This window comes from Cheilinus undulatus, linkage group 3 (assembly GCF_018320785.1).
Source record: "Cheilinus undulatus linkage group 3, ASM1832078v1, whole genome shotgun sequence".
NCBI classification, from domain to species: Eukaryota; Metazoa; Chordata; class Actinopteri; order Labriformes; family Labridae; genus Cheilinus; species Cheilinus undulatus.
In genome coordinates, this window is record NC_054867.1 from 48,824,803 (window position 1) to 48,849,582 (window position 24,780).

The following is a 24,780-nucleotide window of genomic DNA, read 5'->3' on the forward strand; positions in this document are numbered from 1 at the left end:
CTTGGAACAGTCCTGGCTGTGCCAAACTTCTTCCATTCAAGATTTATTGAGGGTCTGAACCTTCGGTTCGACCTGCAACAATCCTGTCTCTGAGCTCTGCAGGCATTCCCTTGATGTCATGGCTTGGTTTTTGCTCTGATATGCATCGTCAGCCGTGAGGCCTCTTATAGAGAGGAGTGTGCATTTCCAAATCATGTCCAATCAGTTTGATGTTCCACAGGTGGATTGCAATCAAGGTGTGGAAACATCTCAACAACCATCAAGAGAAATGGGAGGATCCTGAGCTAAGGTGGTCTGAATGCTTATGTAAATGTGATATTTCATTTGTTTTTAATTAAATTTGCAATAATGTCTAAAATTCTATTTTCACTCTGTCATGATTGGCAGCTAAGTGTAGCTGAATGAGAAAAAAAGGTTGTTTTTTGACTGCAGCATCAGGCTACAATGACTGAAAACTAGAAATTGTCTAGTAATTGGAAAAGAACAGGGAAATGCACAGATTTTACAGTTCTTATTTCTATAATGATTCTGCAAACCGGGAAAGCAGACTGATATATCTGAAGTATCAAGTATCACTGATATTGGTAGGAGTTTTCTGGACTGCAAGTTACCTCAAGCTTATGAAATAGTACATCAAACCAGGTTTTAAAAATTGTTATAGAATTTTTATCGAAATTGTATCCACTGAAAATTGCAAGATAATATGATGTAGGTGCAAACTGTCTCTCTCTTTTTTGAAGATTTATTTTGGGCTATTTAGAGGAGGACAGTGGACTGAGTCGGAAACGGGGGCAAGAGAGGGGAGAGACATGGGGAAAGGGCCACAGGGTGGATTCGAACCTGCACCGCCCATGTACATGGGGAATGCCTCAAACCACTAGGCCAGTTTTACTCAACGTGTGGCTCTGGAGCCATATGTGGCTCTTTTGTGATGATTTGTGGCTTTTTTATGTCTTAATTTGAAACCTTATTACCATTTCTGCCACTCCTTTTTGATACTTTTATCCTGTTTTTTGCAATTTTTTGCCCCTTTTTTGCCACTGTTAGCCCATTTAAAATGCATTTTGCAATTAAATGCCACCTATTTCCCATTTTGTCACTCTTTAATATGTTTTGCCCATTTTCCCACCTTTTTGCTGATTTTTCCCCACTTAAGTCAGTTTTCACTCTTTAAATTGTCACGTTTTTGCCGCTTTTGGACCATTTTTGCCACCTGTAACTCTTTCCCACCTATTCTCACCCATTTTTGCCACTTTACCCCTAGTGTTAGCGCCTTTTGCCTACTTTGCCACTTCTCATCTATTTAAGCTGGCTTTTGCTCGTAAACGCCACTTTTTACCCATTTTCCCTCATATTTTCTGATTTTTGCCAGTTTTTGACAATTTTCTGCCAGCTTTAACTTATATTTGGTCACTTCCCACCCATTTTTGCCACATTCTGCCCTGTTTCGCCACATTTCTCCCAGTGTTTGCTGCTTTTTTTTTTTTTTTTTTTAACCAATTTTGACACCTATAACTTGTTTTAATTGCCACTTTTCCCCACTTAGATTGTGGCTCTTGCAAATGTATTTTTCAACCATTTGGCTCTTTGTTTAGAGCAGGGTTGAGTAACACTGCACTAGGCCATCTGTGTACTACTAAATGCTTCTTGTATGTCTTAAATCCAAAACTTTAATAACAAAAAGAAGAAACTGAAGACATTCCAAAACTCTTAGACTATTTTATAAAAACTGAAAAAAGGCAAAGAAAGTGAATGCTAAAGTGGTTAACTGTGATGGCTTTGGCCAAGCTTCAAGCTCTGTGACCAGTTCAGTTTATCTATTATCAGTGTGTTTTCCAGATTGTTTCATTAAATGATAAAAATGTAAAAACTACCTCTTCTTGTGGATGATCAGTGTTGGCGTTGGTAGGGTTTGAGCTTTGTGATATAGTCAGTGTTCAGCAGGCTCGACACATACACAGCACAGCCACGTAGAGCTGGGGGTTATGTGAGATTATGAAAAAATTGGATTTGTCTACCTGCTGCTGACCCAGTTTGAAGAAAAACTCTCACAGAAGCTCGATGTAGGGAGCGCGGCTCTGTGAGCTTGATATTTTAAGTTTGAGATCTGAGTGTTTCCTAAATATTGAGCTTCAGAGTTTCACCTCCTACTGTACAAAGCAACACTGATACGAAGGGAAGTTATCTTTTATTACTAACACGAAAGAAATCCAGACGTTTTTCAAATACAGCCGTGACAATAAAGCAGGGCCTGTGTGACATGCAAAGGGTTCTAAGGTGTGTGTGAGCATGTGCAGTCACTGATTCACCGATATCTACCTGACTTTTATGTGAGATTTGATCTTATTTTTATGGCAATCTCATGAATTCACAAATAAACTGAACCTGTAAAGGGTCTTACCATCCAGAAACTGAACATTTACATGAGGGTTGTTAAATCATTTGAATAAAACTTTAGAAGAGAACAACTTTTACTTGACAGTTTAGATTTTATCATGTAAGATAGCGATGATCCAAGGTTATCAGCAAAATGAAGGTAGAAAGAATTAACTTTTTAGCTCTTAATAGCATTCAAAGTTTGATAAAAGAAAAAGCTTTTCTTTTAGAGATGGCCTTTAACTCTTCTTGTTTGCACTCTCACTGTATGACTCACTTTAAAACAAAACATGGCCGCCTAGTTCATTCTCATTTCAATGTTTGGGTGCTAAATCACAGCACTCTGCTGATACGAGTGATGGAAAAACCTTGGGTTAACACCCCATAAATGAGGTTAGTATTGAAAGTTTAATCATCTTAAACATTCCACACATCCTGAAATCCCACTGTCCATCATTTATTTATCCATCCGTCCCTCCTACATCATCCATTCATCATTCATTTATCCATCTATTCATCCATCCATCAATCAATCTTTCATCCCATAAAACATCAGCTGATCCGTTAATCCATCCATCTGCCAGTCTGTGTTCTATAATTCTAATGCTTTCCCCCTTTCCATCCATCCATCCATCCATGCATCCACCCATCCATTGTTCATTCCATCATGCATCAATCTTTTTATCCATCCATCCATCCAGCCATCTGTCTATCCATTTAACTTTCTGTCTATCCATCCATCCATCCATCATCCATCCATCTTTCTTTTCATCAGGCCTTCCATCTGTTTATCCATCCATCCATCCATCCATTGTTCATTCCATCATGCATCAATCTTTTTATCCATCCATCCATCCAGCCATCTGTCTATCCATTTAACTTTCTGTCTATCCATCCATCCATCCATCATCCATCCATCTTTCTTTTCATCAGGCCTTCCATCTGTTTATCCATCCATCCATCCATCCATTGTTCATTCCATCAAACATCAATCTATCTTTTTATCCATCCATCCATCCATCCATCATCCATCCATCCACCCATCCATCCGTCCATCCATCCATCCATCCATCTGTTTATCATCCATCCATCCATCCATCTTTCTTTTCATCAAGCCATCCATCTATTATCCATCCATCCATCTATCCATTGTTCATTCCATCAAACATCAATCTATCTTTTTATCCATCCATCATCCATCCATCCATCCATCCATCATCCATCCATCCATCCATCCATCCATCCATCCATCCATCCATTGTTCATTCCATCATGCATCAATCTTTTTATCCATCCATCCATCCAGCCACCTGTCCATCCATTGTTCATTCCATCATGCATCAATCTTTTTATCCATCCATCCATCCAGCCACCTGTCTATCCATTTAACTTTCTGTCTATCCATCCATCCAACCATCCATCATCCATCCATCCACCCATCCATCCATCCATCCATCCATCCATCCATCCATCCATTGTTCATTCCATCATGCATCAATCTTTTTATCCATCCATCCATCCAGCCACCTGTCTATCCATTTAACTTTCTGTCTATCCATCCATCCAACCATCCATCATCCATCCATCCATCCATCCATCCATCCATCCATCTTTCTTTTCATCAAGCCTTCCATCTGTTTATCCATCCATCCATACATCCATTGTTCATTCCATCAAACATCAATCTATCTTTTTATCCATCCATCCATCATCCATCCATCCACCCATCCATCCATCCATCCATCCATCCACCCATCCATCATCCGTCCATCCATTTATCTGTTTATCTATCCATCCACCCATCCATTGATCATTCCATCATGCATCAATCTATTTATCCATCCATCCATCCACCCAACTGTTTATCCACCCATCCATTCATCCATCCATACATCCATCCATACATCCATCTGTTTATCATCCATCCACCCATCCATTGTTCATTCCATCATTCATCAATCTATCTTTTTATCCATCCATCCATCCATCCATCATCCATCCATCCATCCATCCATCTGTTTATCCATCCATCCACCCATCCATTGTTCATTCCATCATTCATCAATCTATCTTTTATCCATCCATCCATCCATCCATCCATCTGTTTATCCATCATCCACCCATCCATTGTTCATTCCATCATGCATCAATCTATTTTTTATCCATCCATCATCTTTCCATCTGTTTATCCATCCATCCATCTGTTTATTCATCCATCCATACATCCATCAAGCCATATATCTATTTATCTATCCATCCATCCACCTGTTTATCCATTTATCTTTCTGTCTATCCATCATCCATCCATCTTTCTTTTCATCAAGGCTTCCATCTTTTTAACCATCCATCCACAGTGCCATTTTATTTACGTGTCATAATGTTGTTCATTATTTTGTTCATTACCATCTGCCTCAAAACTTTTTTCACTGTTAGCAACAAGTTGGCTTTTAATTGGTCTAATGTGTGCTTGCCAAGCACTTGAGAAAAACCTGACCCTGGTCAGAGCACTTCAAACTAATATTTCATTTGGCAAAAATGTTTTGCTTCTGTGAAATCCGTCTTTCTGTCTTTCTTTCTTTCTTTTTTTTTTTTTTTTTTTTTTTGTATTTGTGAGAGTTTTTAAAAGTAAATAAAAGGGGAAAAAAAATTAATCAGACAAAAATGTCTGGTGTGCAAGGTTATGATCAAAGGTATAACTTGCATATTTGACTTAGACACAAAGAGAGTCTAAGAACTGTCTGTATTCTGGTGTTTGAAAACAACAAGAAACTGGAATTAACCCATTAAAACCTACTGTTTCAGATCTAATACATACTTTTGTGAGACCTTTGTCTAAACAACACGATCAATAATTTCCTTAAGAACCTTTTAAATGCAATCTAATAAGTGAAAAAAATGCCTTACGGTGGGTTATACATCAAGTGTAACACAAAAAATATCTGAAATTCTATGGCATTTTTTTTATTTCTTATGGTTAAAAAAACATCTCATTTCTATAAAAAAAGGAGAAGTTTCAGGCTATTATTTTAGTTATCAGGCTTTGAAGGGTTAATGTCATGAACTCTTGCACAGACTTCTTATCAGAAGAGAGCTCTGCATGTGAACTCACATATGTAAATAACCTATCACCATATTTGTATTCTAATGTGATATAAACTTGTATCATTGCTTTCTGCAGTTCTCTATTATTTTGATAAATGATGCAATTCTGACTGATTCTCCGTTCCCTTAGGCCTCTGAATTTCTTTCTCAAAACTAACTTTTTTCTTAAAATCTAGTGGCAGAGAATAAAGGATAGGATAACATACAATATCGGGTCTGCAGTTTCCACTGACAGACTGCTTTTGCAGCGCTGCATCAGTGACAGGGAGAGGATAATTGTTCTCTTATTATACATGCACGGGCTTTGTTTCCACTTAACAAAAGGGCTGAAAAAACTCTGTTTGTTGTGGATTTATTTTCGCATTCTTTCTCTGGTCCCTCGGCTCCTGGCTCCCAATGTGGCCTAGTTTATCTATAGAACCATTCCCCATAATATCCATGGCAACCATAATTGAATTACACCAGCCCTCATCAGATCACAACTAAGAGGAAGCTGATTTACACGTGTAGCTGAATTTATATGTTTGTTTAGCGTGATGCTCAGATTATGATGATTTGCATGAGTGGCCCAACATTGTCATTAATTAATTCATGTCACTGTGCAGAGATGAGTCATTACGAGTAGGAAGCTGAGGCTGTTTGGAAGAGGAAGTGGAGGCAGAGCAGAGGAGGACAGTCAGCAAACACAGCATGAGCTTTTGGGTGAAGGCCTTGGAGGGTGCTTGTGTTGAGCAGACTTTATAATGAAGTGTTGTTTTTAACTCTGTAACACTTGGTCTGTTTTAAATACACTAGTGATGATGAAGCTGCCACCACTAGTAGGTTTGTCAGCTGCTTTTTGAAGCCAATAGTTTGGTATTTCGGCCATTTGTTGTTTATTTCTTGGAGACAACAATGACCAAATTTGTATGTGAAGAATAAACTGGAGATTAGCGAGGTTGTAATAGCAGTTATGGAGCGTATGCCAACGCCTACTTCACCTGGAGAATGTTCTACTTAAAGAGCATGCTCTCCATGGAATCACTCCATTTGCAGCTGTTTTTAACCAGAATTGTTGGTTGGCTTTCACATCAGGCTAAAGGAGATATAAGAGTGCACACAGAGTTATCATTTCTCATTTATCTAGATCTCCATAGGTAGAGCAAGCAAGTGAAACAGGAACAACACAAACCAAATCAGTTTTCAATGAGGGCTTAACTAAAGAAAAACTGTGACTGCAATTGTTTTTAATCTCTACAACGCTGAAATGAAACATAAAAAAGACATCATACTAATTAAATACAGTTTCTTTTATGCACAGCAATTGAAACTGCACTAAAATGATTTTAACTTCCATTATTGCATGCATGGATGGATTATTTGGGTCTATAATACCCCTTTCTCACTGGCCGAAAAAACAAACAATCTGCTCCTGTCGGCAGTGGGAAAGGCTCTAATCGGCATTCAGACCCACGTCGACTGACCCTGCAATGGACACGGGTTTTTATCGGCTCCAGTGGGAACGTCACACCCGGGTGAACGTGGGATGACTTTGGCGTAACGTGTCTACGTCATACTATCACGCCCGTCACTTGGGGCAACAAAAGGACGCCGGCAGCTGACGAACGTCTGTAACTTTTGCGACTCTTTGCCATCTCAGCAACAAATTTCATCCACCTTCGTACCATCAACGCTCGAATGTCCTTCAGTCTGCGCTGAGTTTGTATATTTTCAAAGAGGGACAAAAGTACAAAGTACGGTTGTGGTACACTGATGATGATGTCTTCAACGTGATGCCACACAGCTTGTCTGCTGGCGATCAGACCCGGGTCTGCAGGCAATGGGAAAGGAGTCACTTGCTGATTGTTAGCGGGTTTACCCATGTATAAAAAACCTGCTTTTACATGCTAATTTTAGTGAGAAAGCAGTATCTGTCATTTTCTAATTTCAAATCTAAACCCCTGCCTATTTTCATCCTACACTGATTCCAGCCCCCTGACAGAGAGTCTGATACACACAAACAGAAAAGAAGGGAGGAATGTGAAAGTTGTACAAGTGCAGCAACATGATTCCACACAAACTCACAAATTAACTTGTGGCATGCTGTTGCATTACTTATAAGCCATCGATAACTTCCAACGATGTTCATAGTCACATTTAGTCTACGTAAGCATCCATTTGATTGCACAAAAGCCGAAAGTGTTGTGCTTCCTGTGACTGATAAAACACTTCAATGTGCACACTGCCAGTGTAGATGCTAAAAAACTTAGCATTAGACCATGCAGGACACAGTAGCCAAATGCCAGTTGACTGCCAGCTGATCCTAATTTTTGCCTCCAAGCTCCCACAGCCAATCACAGCTCTTTTTCTCAACACAGTGCTGTATTTAAATGTGATGTACTTCTTTCTAATCCATTCTTGTATTACTGCTGATGCTCCACACTGCTGCTGCTGGCAAAGTTTAACCTCCTCCACCCCAGCCTCCTCCTTTATAGCATAAAGCTTGTTGCACCCTCATTCAGATTCATGCTACTATGGAATAATTGGTTTTAAACTAATTTCATTGTATCAAATTTTCTTTGTGATAAATGTATCTATCCATATGGGGGTTTTCTAGCCATGCACTCACCAGAAATTCTCTTGCCTTCTCTGCCAAGTAAAACCGTATTTCCATTATGCAATAAAAAGGTTCAATGTATGACAAGAGTGTTTTTGAATGAAATCGATGTAAGGTCTGCATAGTGTATGTGACCACTGCCCTGGCAAGAATTAAGACAAAGTGCTGCTGATAGTCTGAATACTCTTTTTTCAAATCTGTCATTGAGCATCTGCCTCAAGCATCACGTAGGTGTATCTGTGATGCTTCATGTGCCGTCAGGTAGACTGTTATTGTAGATTAGTAATGGAAATGAGAGAACTAGTGATTCTGATTTCCATCAAACAGCAGAAAAGGGGTAATATGACACGTTTCAGGTTACATAGTTGGCACCACACAACCTGTAATGTGACAGTTTGCACATACAGACGTTACAGTTGTGATAATAATATGGCATATCGTGGCCTTATTATCAACCAACAACAATAATGACTGTAGTGCATGGCATTTCTGATTGACTGTGCCCAGTCTGATGACGATTATTCATCAGTATTTCACCTTTATTAATACAAAGCTACAAAAACACTCAAACTTATACAGTACACATTAAATTATGAGCACAGCTTGTCATAGTGAGACTACTGTAAGTGGCACAAAACACCATGATTGCATTCAAAATGGGGGAGGAAAAAAGAAGCTACATCTGTTACAATAGAGCTCTTGCTCGGGCAAGGATTGAAATACATTCAGGGTCAATGAGTTTTGCAGTTTTAAATTGTTCCAATTAAAAGGTCCAGGAAGAGCTAAATGCCTCTTTCCACCCACACCAATAAACCATAGCAGATTGTCTCTGCCCAAAACAGCTGGTCACAGACTTTCTGGACAGTCTGTAAATGGTACAAATCACCTAACAAGCCATATTAGTTGTTTAACATTTGCCTAAAAACATCCCCAAAAGGCAAAATGCCCAAACACAGCTGAGATCTGAAGTTGGACGGGGAAGTGAACCGACAAATTACTCAAACTGTTTGTTTTTATTCCCGTCTGTAATCATATTTAAATGTGCTTTAAAGTTGGGACTTGTAAATATTGGGAATTGGCTTACTTCTGAGGCCCGGCTTCAAGTGGCCAGTCAAGGGCCTGCAGTTTTTGGCTCTAACACATTGGCTTCTTTCCTTTTTCAGCGCCTTGAAAAGCTCTGGAAAATTCCCTTATCTCAGAACTCTCGGCCACCTGCTCACATCGCCTCAGAGTATATTTGTACTTTGGTTAGAGAGCTTAAGTGACAGAGTGATACTTATGAACACCCACTCACGGGTTACTATGAAATCTGAAGGTGGTCGAGAGATGTAGGCGTTGTCTTTAAGAAGAGCGATAAAGCAGGATAATGACAAAAGCACTTGAGATTAAGGAGGTATAGCTTAACCCCGAGCTATCTGGCAGTTTCCAGTTTTTGCAGCGATGCACACTCTCTGCAGTGTGTGGTGGGTGTATCATGGGAGCTGGTGTATTTGCCTTAAAAAAGAAGATGTCTCCAAAGATAAATGTTCCCTCTGATATGTCACCAAGGACTTTATTTCGGAATATTATTTTTCACCCTAAGGATAGAACTATTAAAGGCATTAGTAGGGAAGAGATCAGCAGTTTTCTCTGCTTCAAAAACTTCTCTGTTGTTTACTGCAACTAGAATTCCCTGATGAGTATAAATCACATTAAGGAGAGAGGATTAGGGGGGTGTATCATTACTGCATGTCCTGGCATAAGTCAAGGAGAAACCTACAGGAGCAGGAAGACACTGACAGAGAGGAACTATCAGTATTTCATGTGCATTATCTGTGGTTGGGGGGGATCTTCTTGTCTCCTGTGAGCTCAACAAATCACAATCTAAGGCAGAGATTCTCTTTCTTTGTGGATCTTGAAGACATGAGCCGCAAAATTCTTTTCTTTTCGCAGAGCAAATCTCCTGAGGGCCGAGCCTTGAGGCTGCCACCCTCCCCTCGAATCTGCTGGATATTTCAAGGAGAGGCACTAACACTGTGTGGAAATGACCTTTGAGTCTGAGGTGACCCACCGTCCTCCTATACTATATCCAATGCGTCCTAACCATTAGTTACAGAAAATACTCTCTGTTGTGGCCTATTATACTAAAGAGCAGCACTAACTACCATGAGCTCAGCGATAGCAGCATTTAGTCCTGCTACAGTGATGACAAAAATATTCCCTTTAATGGGCAGGAATCTCAAGATGAACCAGCCTCAGGTTTACAGTCCTCTGCCGAAGCAGCACTGGGGTTGGGAGGAGCAGTAGGAGGGAGAAGCCAAAAGAGGAAAGAGACAAGAGAAACAACAAAACAACAAATGTATGGCTGACATGGCTACAAATGTATCTTTCATTTTGAAGAATACAGCTATAATGTCAGTAATGATGGTAGAAACATGTGAAAATGTGTGGCAATAGTAATGAGTAAAGAAAACACAACAATGTAATATTACCATAGCAGCAAGGATGAAATGAAATAAAGAGAAGTATAATGGCTTTAACAAAGAGGAAAGTTTTAAGCCTACTCTTAAAGGAGAGTGTCTGCCTCTTGGCTCCAGACAGGTAGATGATTCCAAGGGAGAGGGGCCTGATAACTGAAGGATCTACCTCCCATATGTCTTCTAGACACTGGCACTATGAGCTCTGTAAGTTAGTTTGATGCCTGACCATTATTAAGTTTGTAAGTGAGAGGAAAAATTTTATTCTGTTGTAGAATTTATGGGGAGCCAGTGCAGAGAAGCTAAGGCAGGAGTATTGTGATCTCTTTTCCTGGTTCTGGACAGCAGGGCAACCCACAAAATTGGCAGGGCCCCTCACAAACCCAGAGAATGGGCCCTCCCTGGTTGTGATTTATTGATGATATCCATTTTTTGCTGTTTGCCACCTTTTTGTTGCCACCCTTTTTGCCACTTTTGTGCATCTTTTAACACGTTTTGCCACTCTACATCCATTTTGGCAACTGTTTAGCCACATTTACCAATTTTTTGGACAATTTTCACCCCCTTTTAACCCGTTTTTGCCACATTATGCCCATTGTTGCCTGTCTTGCAACATAACAGCAATTTTTGCTACCTTTTCAGCACTTTTATCCCATTTCTGGAACTTTGCTTCTCTTGTTGCCACTGTTTTGCAACATTGCGGCCATTATTTGCTACCTTTTCGGCACTTTTATCCCATTTTTGGCACTTTGCTTCTATTGCTGCCACTGTTGTGCAACATTGCGGCCATTATTTGCTACCTTTTCGGCACTTTTATCCCATTTTTGGCACTTTGATTATCTTGTTGCCAATGTTTTGCAACATTACAGACATTATTTGCTACCTTTTCTGCACTTTTGTCCCATTTTTGGCACTTTGCTTCCATTGTTGCCACTGTTTTGCTACCTTTATCGGCACACTATGGTTTTGCAGCTTTTGCCTGCAACTTTGAACCCATTTTTGCCACTTTTCAATCAGGTTTTCCCCTTCTGTTTTAACCTTCTTCCACCCATTTTTGGCCATGCTTGCTGCCAGTTACTGCCCATGATTTTGGAATTATAATTATTTTCCACTAAAGTTGTCTGTTTCTTTTACTTTGTTTTGTGCCACCCTGACATTTGTGCAAATCATGGTTTAGCTATGAAGTTGACATTACTTTCCAAATGGTTTAGTCAATGTGCAGATCCGCATGGTTAACATTATTAAAAAAAAAAGGTAATCCTGTTTTAAGAAAGGGAGTTTAAATTAGGAAAAAAGGCTGTATTGTACTACCCCCTTGTTGCTCTGAGGGGAGTATTCAGGTTAGAAATAAAATATACTTTTCACAGATGAACTTTACAATGGACCATGGATTTGTTGACCTCCATGGGGCCCTAGAAAGCCCTCCCCTTTATCCCCCCTTATGGGCGGCCTTGCTGGTCAGTACAAGTCTTTAGTGACTTACAAGGACAGCCTGACAGGAGAGAACTACAGTAGTCTAACCTAGAGGTAACAAAAGTTTGTGCTGCATTGCTTTGAGACAAGATGTGCCTGATTTTAGCGATGTTGCGAAGGTGAAAGAAGGCTGTCCTTGACTCATGTTTTATCTGGGTGTTGATCAAATAAAACTCCTATACTCCTCACAGTGGTTCTGGATGTCAGGCTAATGCTGTTTAAGGCAGTTACATTCTTTGAAAAAGCCTCTCGGAGGCGTTTGGGGCCAAGCACAATAACCTCAGTCCTGTTTGAGTTAAGAAGTGGGAAATGTCTGGTCATCCAGGTCTTAATGTCTTTAAGGAATGCTTCTAGTTTAAATAAGTGAATACTACGTCATGCATCATAGACTCATACAGTTGCATATCATCTGCATAGCAATAGAAGTAAGCTGTAAGTATAGCTGTAAGAATCCCACCTTTTGACCAAAAAAAGAAATCTTTCTTACTTTCTTCTCTTGTACAAATCACCAGAGAGATCCCTTTGTAATTTCTGATGAGATAAAGCACAACCACAGCTTTGAGAGTTGCTCCAAAAACATCAATCAGCGTCTGGTGTGACTCAACAAAAAAGAGAAAATACAACATTTATATTGCTTGCCGAAGCAAAGGAAGATTTTAACATGTACTGAATGAGCTTTCCCCCCACACATTAAAGTCTAAACATGCTTCAAGTGTGCTGTTGGTGATTTATGTGTACTATAGTTTTCACCAGCAGGCAGTTTTAGGTATGCTTCATTGCTATCTAATTTGTTTACCATATTTCCTCCATTAAAAAAAAACAGGAAAACACCCACAGTGGCTGATAAATATTTCATCCATCATAAAAAGAGGGCACAGAGGAAGTAATAGGCTATATGTGGCATCCTAAACATACTGCAGTGAGATGTGAAACAGGGGTGAGAGGATTTTAAAGCAGAGCTGATGAGGAACAGGGAGAAAGTGGGCCAAATGGAGAGGAATATATCAAGTCAAAGAGGAGGGGAGTGTGGAGGTAAATGTTGAAGTAAAACAGGGAGGGTAGAGCAGAAACATGGACATTTAAAGAGAGATAAGAGTGTCCCCATGGGAACCCGTGCTGTGAGGCTCTTAAAAGCTGCCATTTTACTGCTCCTCAATGACTTTATTTCTTTTTTATTAATCCCTGCCTCTAACCCCAAGGCTTTATTATGGATTTAGGAAGGCCTGAGATGGATAGTTATTCAGGTGGCTCCCGAGAGTGCAGGACCTCATGAGCTACTCGGACAAGACGGGAATATCGTTTTGAGGAGGAGAGCACCATCAATTTTAAAATAATGCCCTCTGGTTGCTCTGATGTAAAAGACTAAATGTGACCCTTTATACTTGAGAAGTGATGTTTTGGGAGGAAAGTTAACGCTGGAAAGACCACGACAGTCATTTTGACTGTTTTCACATGTATAATATATAAGACCTCCCTGAATTAAAAGTTCCAATGTTGCTGGACCCTGACTTTTCCTAAATTCCTAAATTTTAATCAATCACACAAAAGCAAAAGAAAACATGAGCACCCCCACATAGAAAGACCACATGCAGTCATTTTGACTGCTAGGAATTTTCTGCACTTAAATTGATGATTTTTCGATTGATTTTTTCTGCAGAGGAAGCTGCATCTTGGTTGTTTGGCAGTATTCATTGTCCCTCACAGAGTAAGCTGTCTATTGGACCAGTTCTATTAGTACGTACGTAAAGCTGAGGAGGTTTTAGGCTTTGATTAGTCAGGATAAATGTGGGCTGATTTCAAATGACAATTTCAGGAGAGACAGAACAAAGACAGTGGTTTTTGTCTGGTGGGTCAGGACCCAAAAGTGGGCTGCAGATCTGTTTGTTTTGATCTGTGTGTCTGGAAAAAAAAAAGTCAAAGAGTCTATTATGTGCTTTTCCCCAATCATTTAAGTTTTTGACAGCAGAATGTAAAATAAAATTGTTTTGCCGATTTCCCCTGAATTTACAGTGAATTTACTTAAATTCACAGGAGAAATCTGTCAGTTAGCTTAAGCTACATGTGCTAAGGCTCACATTGCTTAAACTAAGCTAAATATAATGTAGCTACATAGCTAATGTCGCTACATAGCTAACATAGCTACATAGCTAAAGCGAAGCTCACAAAGCATCTACATAAGCTACATAGATCTTTTATCCACATAGCTACCTTAGCTCTAGCTATAATTGATAAAACTCAAGTTGCTAAAGATAACTTACCTACAGATAGTGTAGCTATCTAGCTAATTTAGCTATAGCTAAGCTCAAAAGGCAACTACATATGCTACATAGATTGATTATTTACATAGCTACATTAGCTGTAGCTACATTTGCCACAGTTCATGTTGCTAAAGCTAACTTAGCTAAATTGGCTTATGTAGTAGCATTAATTATGTAGCTAGCATAGTTGTGTTAGCTTCAGCTAAAGCTTACCAAGATAAAGAGAGCGTTTGTGTAACTACTTCTAAAATGGGTCTATACAGAATTAGATCCCAGGTTAGAGCTCTGACCTTTTTTTAAAGTTTGTTATGAAATGTTTAGTCTATAATGTTTGCAATGTGGTTATTTTGTGAATATAACTACCAGACGTTGGCTGTGAATTAAGTTATGTTTTTTAACAAAATCTAAAATTGAAAGTCTGTTGTTCCAGAAAATTACAGCCCTTCCTTTCTGAGATATGATGTCTCAGATGAACGGTCTGTGGGAGTGACGATCAGGGATGTATGGTCTGCAGCCAGACCCCTCTCAGAACTAGAGGTTTTCAGGAATTTTACCAGTGATTATCAGGATTTTGTATCAGAAACTTCAGCAGTCCTCTAAGCTATTATTTCAGGAATGTTTGTGTCCCATAAATTTCATTCATTATTCCATATGTTATTTTTCTTATTTTCATCAGTACCTTTGTTATGCCACATTTGTACGATCTGAGGTTTAAACATCACCACCTAATTATATAAATATGATGGACTGAATAGTGTATAAGAAATCCGTGCCACAATCTATTAGTATAGATCTCGTGGTGGGTCTCAGTGTTAGACCAGTTAAGATCCACTGTACTGAGACATCATCTCTATCTAGCTGTTATGGCTGTTATCATACTGCTAGTCTTACAGTGCCTTTGGTATTGTAGAAAAATACAGCAGTTCTGTCAAATCATAGGACAGGAAATCAATAAGCTTCTCTCTGCTGATCTAGATATGTTTGATATTTGGTGTATCTGATACATTTATTAATTTAATATATGGATAAGGGAAACTTTTAAAATGCTAACTGTCTATGCAAGAAAGTTTACAGAGTACAAGGTTAGATTCAAAGGCAGAGGGTAACACTGACCATAACCTTGCAAAGCAGATAGATGTCCAGACTCCATGTCTGCCAGCAGCCAAATCCATCTTGCAAAGCTCCAACTGCTACAACATTTATGCCAGACCCAAAAACAGTTCTGACCAATCAGTGACATTTAAGGAGAACAAGGTGGTAGCTACATGTGGGGTTTAGCTGTATTGGAAGCCAAAAAACAAAAAATAAAAAACTAAAATGGGTCAAAAATTGAAAAAAAAAAAAAAGGGTTTATAATGGCAAAAAAATGGTGGAAAAGGTGGTGAAATTGGATCTTTACAGTAGCAGAAATGGGTCAGAAGTAGCAAAAATAACCGAAAAAAAGCAACAGTGGGTGATAGTGGCAAAAATGGACATAAATATTGGTAAAAGGGAATTAAAAAGTGGTTGAAAAGGCTTTAAATTGGAAAAAAATGGGTGGAAATCTGGTGAAATGGGAAGAAAAATCAATAAAAACTAGCAAAATAGTTCTATCTAAGAAAGAATAAATAGGCAGATATTGGCAGAAATAGGTTAAACTAGCCAAAATGGTGAAATGTGGTTTAAATGGGAAAGTATCTAAAGGTGTTCTTATATGAAATGATTGCAGCTTGCTTTATGAGAGGACAATGTGGAAAAATATCTACATGAATAAGTAAAATGTACATTTTTGTGTTATTTCATATTTGAAACAGATATCCTAACACAATAAACATATCTCTGTTTGTATTGGGTATCTATCATCAGAGATTACAGAGTCTGTAATCCAGCAGTCAAAATGACCTCTGCTGGTCTTTCTAGCAGGGTTGGAGTTCTAGCCTTTTAAGTGTTACATTTTTTCCACCACTAAAGATGTGTTTCAGGTGCACTGCAGAGTAGAAGTTGACCTCTCTCTATGAGAATAGACTGTGATTGTGTTGTGTGATGAGTGTGTACCGGTGCTCAGCAGCGTCGAGCGTGTCGAGATGTTGATCTCCTGCAGAAGCTCCAGAGTTTCAGTATGAAAGAGACGAATGGAGGAGCCCTCCGAGAACGCCATCCACACCCCTCCACCGGCGCAGGCCATGTGAGCGACGCTGATCATCGGGTCTGGATGGACTTCAAACTTCTGTAATGGAAAAGATAAACCTTTTTACAGCATCGCACATGTTATCAAAATGAAAATTACTTTCATGACAGATGATGAAAGGTCTGAAACTGAAAGATAGCTGACAGCCTTTTGTCATATCTCAGAGACACTTGATCCATGTGTTCCAGTTTCTCATGACTTCCATATCCACCTCAGATACCGATGATACCCAGTGTGAATTCAGAGTGTTGCTTCTGTCAGAAACGAGACCCTAATCCCTATCATAAGAGTGATTCAGAGATAAAATATGTGAAGATCACCTCTTACACCTCAAACAAGATAATGTGATTATTCGTCTGTCTTATGCTATCGAGGGAAGAGAGGATAATTTGGAGAAATGGCGTCAGATAACATGCACATTGTACTAGTGCTGTATCAGTATTTACATAGCAAGAAGACTGACCAGTTATTGTTAAAGCAGGTGGGACAAGACCTTTAAGCAGAATGAGCGAATTTGAATTTTTATTTTTAAAAAACAAATGCAACGACTCTTTTTTCACAATCTAAATTTATCCAAACATACAAATGGAAGCAACAAATTTAAGTTGTGACTATGAGAAATGTGTCTTACTCCATCATATGTACTGAATCAGGGGTTCTCAACCTTTCAACCCGCAATCCCCCCAAATAAAGGTGCCATGGACACGGGACCCCCACTGTACCTGAAGGTGGTTGAACACAGCCGTGGGCATTCAAGAATAGTCATGTGCAGTCAAGGCCGTCTATAAGGGGGGTAAAAGGGAGAGCTTTCTGGGACCCAGCCAAATGGGAGGCCCATGGAGGTCAGTAAAATTATGGTCCAGTGTAAAGTTAGAATGTGATATTTGTTCTTTTTTACTTGACTAATAACCAGTCTTATCCAATTAAAAAATATATCTTTTTATCGATTGTGCTGTACTATATAGCCTCCTTAAAAAAAATGAAATTCCTTTTTCTAAAGAAACAAAAATAAAATTGGTTAAAGTGGCAAAGACAGACATAAAAGTGATGAAGAGGTTAACAGTGGCAGTATTGGTTTAAAAGTGGGAAAAAGTAGGCAGTGAAATCAGATTTAAAAGTGGCAGGAATAGGTTAAACTGGCAAAATGGGCACAGCAAGTAGTGAAATGTTGCTAAAATGTGCAATAATAGGTCAACAGAAGCAACAATAGACAGGAGTGGGTAAGAATTTCTTTAGAAGTAGTGAAAACAGGCAGAAAAAGTGATGGAAAGGGGAAGAGAGGTAATAAAATGGGATTAAGAAGTGATAGAAATTGGTTTGAAATGACAAAAATTGGTGGAAAACAATGATGAAAACGCACTAAAATGTGGCAAATAATGTTGAAAAAATTGTGTGGGAAAAGTGGTTAAAAATTGCACAAATAAATAGTTTGAACATCTGAACTAAGGCTGCAGTAATAGATTCTTTCTGTAAATTGAGTACTCTAATAATAAATAATGCATTTTTTTAGTCAGTCACTTTTGCTTTTTCAAGAGAAATAGTACTAGACAAACGAGAAAAAAATCTGGGCCCCTTAAAAGAACTACTTCTATATAAAAATTGGTTTTTAACAGGTTCTCTAAAGAAAATATGTTTTACAAAGTGCAATGAAGTTCTGATAGCAATTTACATTTCTTAAAGTTACAAGGAAAGGAAGTTAAATAATGACATTAGATTATGCCATATTTGGGGTTTTAGGGATCCTCTTCCAGGAAATTTGGGATGCTGACATTTTATTTCTTTTATTGTAGTTCATTTTTATTTTCCAATTTGTCATTAAAGTAAAGAAACACTTAATCATTTTAACATCCTCTAGTTTATGCATATAACCTATATTTCACATTCTAGCAAGAATAAACCTCCATCATTCACACAGAGGTCTGATGATGTCTGAAAGCTGAACCTTTAGATTACAGGAATATGGTCAATTTTTCAAAGGGTGATCACTTTTAATTTTTGCACATTTTTGTTTGTGAGTTCATCCACCATAATAATCTGAACTTTAAGACCATCCACTGACATGGAGAACATATTTTAAGTGATAAAGGTGCCTCTGTGACCTGTTGAATCCTGACTGTATGATGATGAACTTTAACCTATTTAGTCTCAGTCACTGTCTGTGGCAATAGTGTGTTTCTATTTAATTAGTGTCAATTCATTATCAATATAAGTCTTATCAAATTATTCAGGATGCTGAAACATTTTGAAAAAGACGTTGTAATCAAGACATCAGTGCGCTGATTTTGAAATCATTTATATTTAAACATATAACGTGACCCTGAAGTCTTCAGACACAAACTGAGCGCTGTCTCACACCAGCGAGTCCTGCAGGCAGCGCTTAAACCCAGAGATCAGCGTAGGTTCACCGGTGCAGGCCTTGTGCCATATCTGCCATGAAGCAGCGGTCAGTGGCTGCGTAAAAACGAAGGACGCATGCCTGTAAACATCACTGCATTATCTCCTCTTCTCTCTCGATTTTCCCAACTTGAATCATCCATGTTACATTATAGTAACAGCGAAAACAAGTGCATTGTGCCACACAAACAGCCGTCTGTGTGAAACACAGCACATCATGCAACACACGGTGCGATGTCCAGGCTTACTGCATGGACGTATACAGATACAGGAATGATTTAAGCAAAGCCTCGAGGCAGATAATTTGCCTCAAGGAATTTTTTTGAATCGAATCATTCGAATAATTCAAGGAATCGTTTCAGCCCCAAACTGAACCAAATAATAGTTTGACACACTTTTCAGCTCCAGAATGAGGGAACTGTTAGCTGGGACACCTGCTAACACCAATGCAACAGATTAAACATACACACTGATGTAATTAATAAATCACAACCATTCTCTGGGTCTGACAGGGGCCCTATCAAATCTGTGGGCAGACTTTCTTTTTATTTATATTTTTTTAAAACACCAAATGATTACTACATTGAACTAATTTTTGTAATGCATATATGCATATATATATTCATTAAAAAAGGTTGAAATACACAGTCTTAAGTCATTAAAAATCATAGTTTTTCTAATGGGTGTGGTGACCCCATCTCAGTGTCTTGTGACTCCGAAGGGGGTCACGACCCCCCAGGCTGAGAATCACTGATATATATAACCCAGTACCGTATAGTCTTGGTCTTTTCATGAAGTGTTTTGAGATCATATTTCTAATGAATGGTTGTTACACGAACAAAGATTGACTGTGATCATTTAGATATGATGCGAGTATCATTGTGAGATAATTAAAAGATAATTGATTCAGCTGTTATTAATATAACAGGTAGACTGTCATACTTACAGAATGAGCAGACCCTCTGAATGTTAAATTCAGCTGTTGCTCTCCCTTTGCTCTTGAATAAATAAGGTCTAACAGTCTCTCCTAATTTAGTAATTTACACAGCCGCTGACACATTAGTCATATTTTTGCATCATTTCCCTGGCTGCTATCTTTTCACCAGCACAATGGTGAAAGAGAGTTTCAGGCACACAGTCTTAATGAGCAGCTTGAACCAAATGCAATGAGCCTTATCATGGCGACACATGCAGGCCCTGCAGTCCAAGGCGTGACAAGGGCTGGTCCGGGCATCATCTTAGAACTCATATCACTGCTGGTGCATGAGTTTCACGAGGCTGGGCAATTAGTCAGTGAGAGCGAGTGAGTAAAGATGAAACTGCCACCCCTCCCCACACCCCAACCAAAGTGTACTAGCGGACAGGGATTACCACCTGTTTACGCGCCCTTGCCAACGGGCCCTCTTTTGTTTGAAATTGGGAAAAGGAACGACGCTTTGATGTGTTTTCTCTTCTAATTGACTCCTCAGCATGGTGCATGCTCTGCCTGGGAAAGAATAGGTGATGTTCTCTGCACTTTTTTTTTTTTTCAAGTACAGCCATCAGAAAATTACATATCCATAATTAAAAAAGGAAAATTTCCCTTTTAATAACCCATTGCATTTGAAATGATTTGACAGGTTTGTAAACAACAGCAGCCCCACTGTGCAGATATAATACATAATTATCACATTAATCATAATGAAGCGCGGTGGCTTTAGTAGGGACTTCCAGCTAATCCATGGCTGACATGCTGGAATTGTTGCATGCCATCTTGCTCACCATATGTTCAAAACCACCTGGAAGGCTTCTTGGTAACTACATGTAGCCTTTACAGACTCATTTGACTGCACTTCATAGAGATCTTAGAAAGCACTTGGAATTGTCTGAATCATTGATGTTAGTTCCCACTCCAGGGTATTTTTGCATTTTTATGCTGTTTCATAAACTCTTGGTCCTTTGGTGAAAATATTGATTAGCCCCCTGGCAGCAAAATATGTTTTGTCAGATAACCTAATTTTGAACTCAGCATTGAAACTACTAAGTGATACGAGGGAATCATACATCATCCTCCAAACTTGTCCAGCTCCACTCCCATGATCCAATGATGCTATTGGGTCACACTCAAAGTTCATGAACTGTGTTTGTGGTTCCAGGCCTCACCGTTAAAAAACCACAAATTTAAAAATGTATTCACTTATTTTAGTGAAACTGGGTCACATTTTAAGGATACAACATATTATGCTGGTTTTCCATCTGATGTCCTCCAGCAGCTGTGCCTGAACTCTGTGTGTTTGGAGAAGTTTCATGACGGACACTTTTCTCAGTTTTAGCCTCGAGCAACCCTTGATAAACTTCAGTTAACTCCGTAAATGCCAGGGCTGGATGCTGAGAGCAGCAGGAAAAGACAGCCTTGGTGACCAGTGTTAGAACAAATGCAAATTAAAAGTCAGACTTGTCTAAGGACCCGAAGTTCCAAAAAGGTTGGGATACTGTGTGAATAAAACATAATGCATTGATTTCCAATCTCATAAACCCATACTTTATTCACAATAGAACATTAAAAACATAACAGATGTTGAAAATGAGACATTTTATCATTTCATGAAAAAAAAAAAGAACTCAATTTGAATCTGATGGCAGAGGCACATCTCAAAATAGTAGGGACAGGGCAACAAAAGGATGGAAAAGTAATGAAAAACAGAAAAAAACAAATATTTTTATTGATAACACACAGTAAACAATAGTGACAAAGCATTTTGTTTGCACAGACTTCTTCTCCCTTCTCTTGGGGACAAAACAGTAAAAAATAAACATTCTGTGACTAACGGTCACATTGTATGCAAAGAAAAGTCCAGGCGCTTTTTTACAGTTAGATTCATTTGTGCCATTCCTTTAAGCACTGGAGACGCAACATCTTGCTACTGGAGGACAGCCTCTCCCACAATGCATTGCATGTTAACATTGCCCTCAACAAATATGGTGCTAACCACCCAAGAAAGACAACGTAAATGATTGAAAATTGATTAAAAATGGACAAAAAGATGCTTATTATCGGATCTAACGCCATGGATTTAATCTTTACAGACCCCAAAAAGCCACCGAAGTTCCGGGCTCACTTGAACGGCGTCCTTAAGGGCTGCGGAGACATCGAGGGTAGCAAACGAAAATGGTCAGCTTTCAGAGGAAAAAGAGTAAGTGTCTATGACTTATGGTTTAAATAAGGGTTAATGCCCAACAAGGTGTCCAATTATCAGGGATTAATGGACGACGTGGAGGCCTGAAACGTCAGGCACTCTCCGCGACTGTTATTTCAATCTTCTGTCAATAGTTTATAGCAGTTAGAACAGGAGGGAAGTGAGTTTTTTTGTGACACTCACCTCTCAGTGTTAAGGTAAGCCTGGAAACAAGACGTACATCAGATATAGAAGATAAGACCATCTTACGTTACTGGTCTTAACCTGAAGTCTGTCATTTTATTGATGTTAGTTAAGTGGCTGTTGATATCGGTCCGCAGATGAATCAAAATTTGAACTTTTTCTTTGAAACCAGAGATGCAGTGTCCTGCCAGCTAGAGAGGAGAAGGGCCATCCAGCTTGTTATCCTAGCACAGTTCAAAAGCCTGCATGTCTGATGGTATGGGGTTACATTAGTGCCTATGGCATTGGCCGCTTACACATCAGGAAAGGCAATATCAGTGCTGAAAAGTAGAGGTTTTAGAGCAGCTCCCATTTAGACAGTTTCTCTTTCAGGGAATACCTTGACTATTTCAGCAGGACAATGCTAAACCACATACCACATCCATCACAACAGCATGGCTTCACAGTAAAAGAGTCTGGGTGCTGAAATGGGCTGTCTGCAGTCCAGACCTTTCACTGATGGAAAACAAAAAAGACCCAAGACTGCTGAGCTGCTAGAACCCTCCACCAGACAAGAATGGGACAACAGCAACTGATCTTCTCACTTCTCTGACATTTTTTTACTGCTGTTAAGAGAAGAGTGGATGCTACACAATCATCAACATGGTCCTGTTCCTACTTTTCTGAGATGTGTTGCTGCCATCAAATTCAAAATGAGCAATATTTTTCATGAAATGGTAAAATGTGTCTGATGAAGAAATATTTCATAAATACCCCAAAACTGATGTGAGAGAAAGACAAGAGAAAGATGAGATGACTAAGGTTGAGCTGTTTACTAGTCTTGGCCAAGGACAAACATTGACATCAACACAGTGGGGTTAGGGTTAGGGTTGAAGCCAGATTTCTTAGAAGCCCAAAGTAGTTCACACTCTTATGCTTTTTGGTAAACCTTGATCTTGATCATAACTCAAAATATGATCCACAGACTCTGCCGTACTGGAGCCAGACTGCCTCTAAGGTTCACAGACACATAAGCTGTGAGGAAACAATCTTTGACCATAGGAACAAACAGCATGTTATCTAACCCAAGAATGCAAGTTTAGACTATCAACCCAGAACAGTAGAGACGCCAAAAGTCTCCACTCCTGACCGTACAGTATGACCTGGGTCTTGGATTAGCTTAGCAGAACGTCTATGAAGCATAGAAATTTCTTTAACAGTCTCAGTTTCAACATCTGATATGATTTTTATGTACTACTGGTGAGATTTGCAAATCATTTTACACAGTGTCCCAACTTTTTTGGAATTGGGGTTGTGCAAAAGAGCAATTCAAAAGTGCATAGCCAGAACTAGAAAGCTATATCATCACAGTATCTGGCAACAGATCTAGCCCAGTAAAGTGAAAATCCTCCTGAAAATATGGCCAGACTGAGACTTCAAATACTGCAAGGAAAAACCTTGAAACAGAAATCAATTCACCCTTAGTTTGACACTGTAAAACAGAACACTTTATAAATATAGAGTAAACATTTTACACTCATGTCGTGTCGAGTCAACACAGGATAAGTACAAGCCACAACAGTTAACCCCCATCAACACGCTGGTATTAGCCTGCTGGATCCAGTGCAGCTCACAGAGATGAGGTGGTCAGTGAAGCTTGACAGTAGTAATGTGCCCTTTCCACTCAACTCGGCAGTGTCACACTAACAGCAACATTCCTCCTTAAGTCCTCCGCCTGCGCTGGGAAATAACATCGGACCGGCAGCCACAAACACTCCAGCTGGCTTCAACAGCTCATTAGTCCTTCATTACGCCAGGTGACAAGGTGTCTTTGTCCTTTGCTGAGCGCCGAGTCCAAATCTCCACTCAGAGCTACGGCGAGGGAGTGGAGCGGACGTGTGTGTGATAGAAAAAAGCGAGGGGAAAAAGAAATAGTAATGGGACGAGGAAGGAACAAGGCATTGCCAGTCAGTATTGATCAGAGCCTGTATGTCCATATGCGCCCTACTTTGTTAAGGTTTGGTTACATGGGAGCGACTCAGGCCTCAGCAAAGTCTTCTGAAATGATGCAGAGATCGGCTAACTTGTTTACAAAGCTGAGATGTTTCTTCAACTCAAATGTTTGTTGGTTTGAATGAGATTGTAATTGTGTAAAAATCAAACAAAACATTGCAATTACTGTCATTTTTCATTCAACACCTACTGTGTGGCTTTCTACAGAATAAAATGGAATTTGATTGGCTGATGTCTTACTTATTTTCTCCAAAATTAAATTGTTTACTCCTCATTGTCTGCCTCGATTCCTGCTGATACCAAGCTCATTCAGTTGGTTTAAAAGAAATGTAAATTGGGTTATTTTTTGTGATTATTTTCAGGTACCAACAATGTTTTTGAAAGAAAGTGTTAGAAATGATTGCTTTGTTTTTAACATGTCAGAAAACTGTGTTTTCCGACAAAAGGACGAAGACATTGGACTGTTAAAAGACTCCCTCAGGTGGGCGTACTCGCCACTACATGCCTTACTTCAGCCCAAACATGCCTAAAACTTCTGCACAGAACTTTATCTTAGAATCTGTTCTCTTTCCTCCACAGTCAGTTATTTCAGTGTGACCACTGCAAC

The 24,780-nt window shown here is 39.2% G+C and overlaps 1 protein-coding gene across 5 annotated transcripts in view; it reads right to left on the bottom strand.

Annotated features, from left to right (window-relative positions):
• Nucleotides 1–24,780, bottom strand: part of arhgef10la (Rho guanine nucleotide exchange factor (GEF) 10-like a) — a 311,778-nt gene that overhangs the window by 11,708 nt on the left and 275,290 nt on the right. For all 5 annotated transcript variants that reach the window (XM_041784009.1, XM_041784008.1, XM_041784013.1 and 2 more), the window contains one exon: nucleotides 16,296–16,467. In XM_041784009.1, the coding sequence (XP_041639943.1) occupies nucleotides 16,296–16,467 (172 nt within the window). The remainder of the gene's footprint in view (nucleotides 1–16,295; nucleotides 16,468–24,780) is intronic.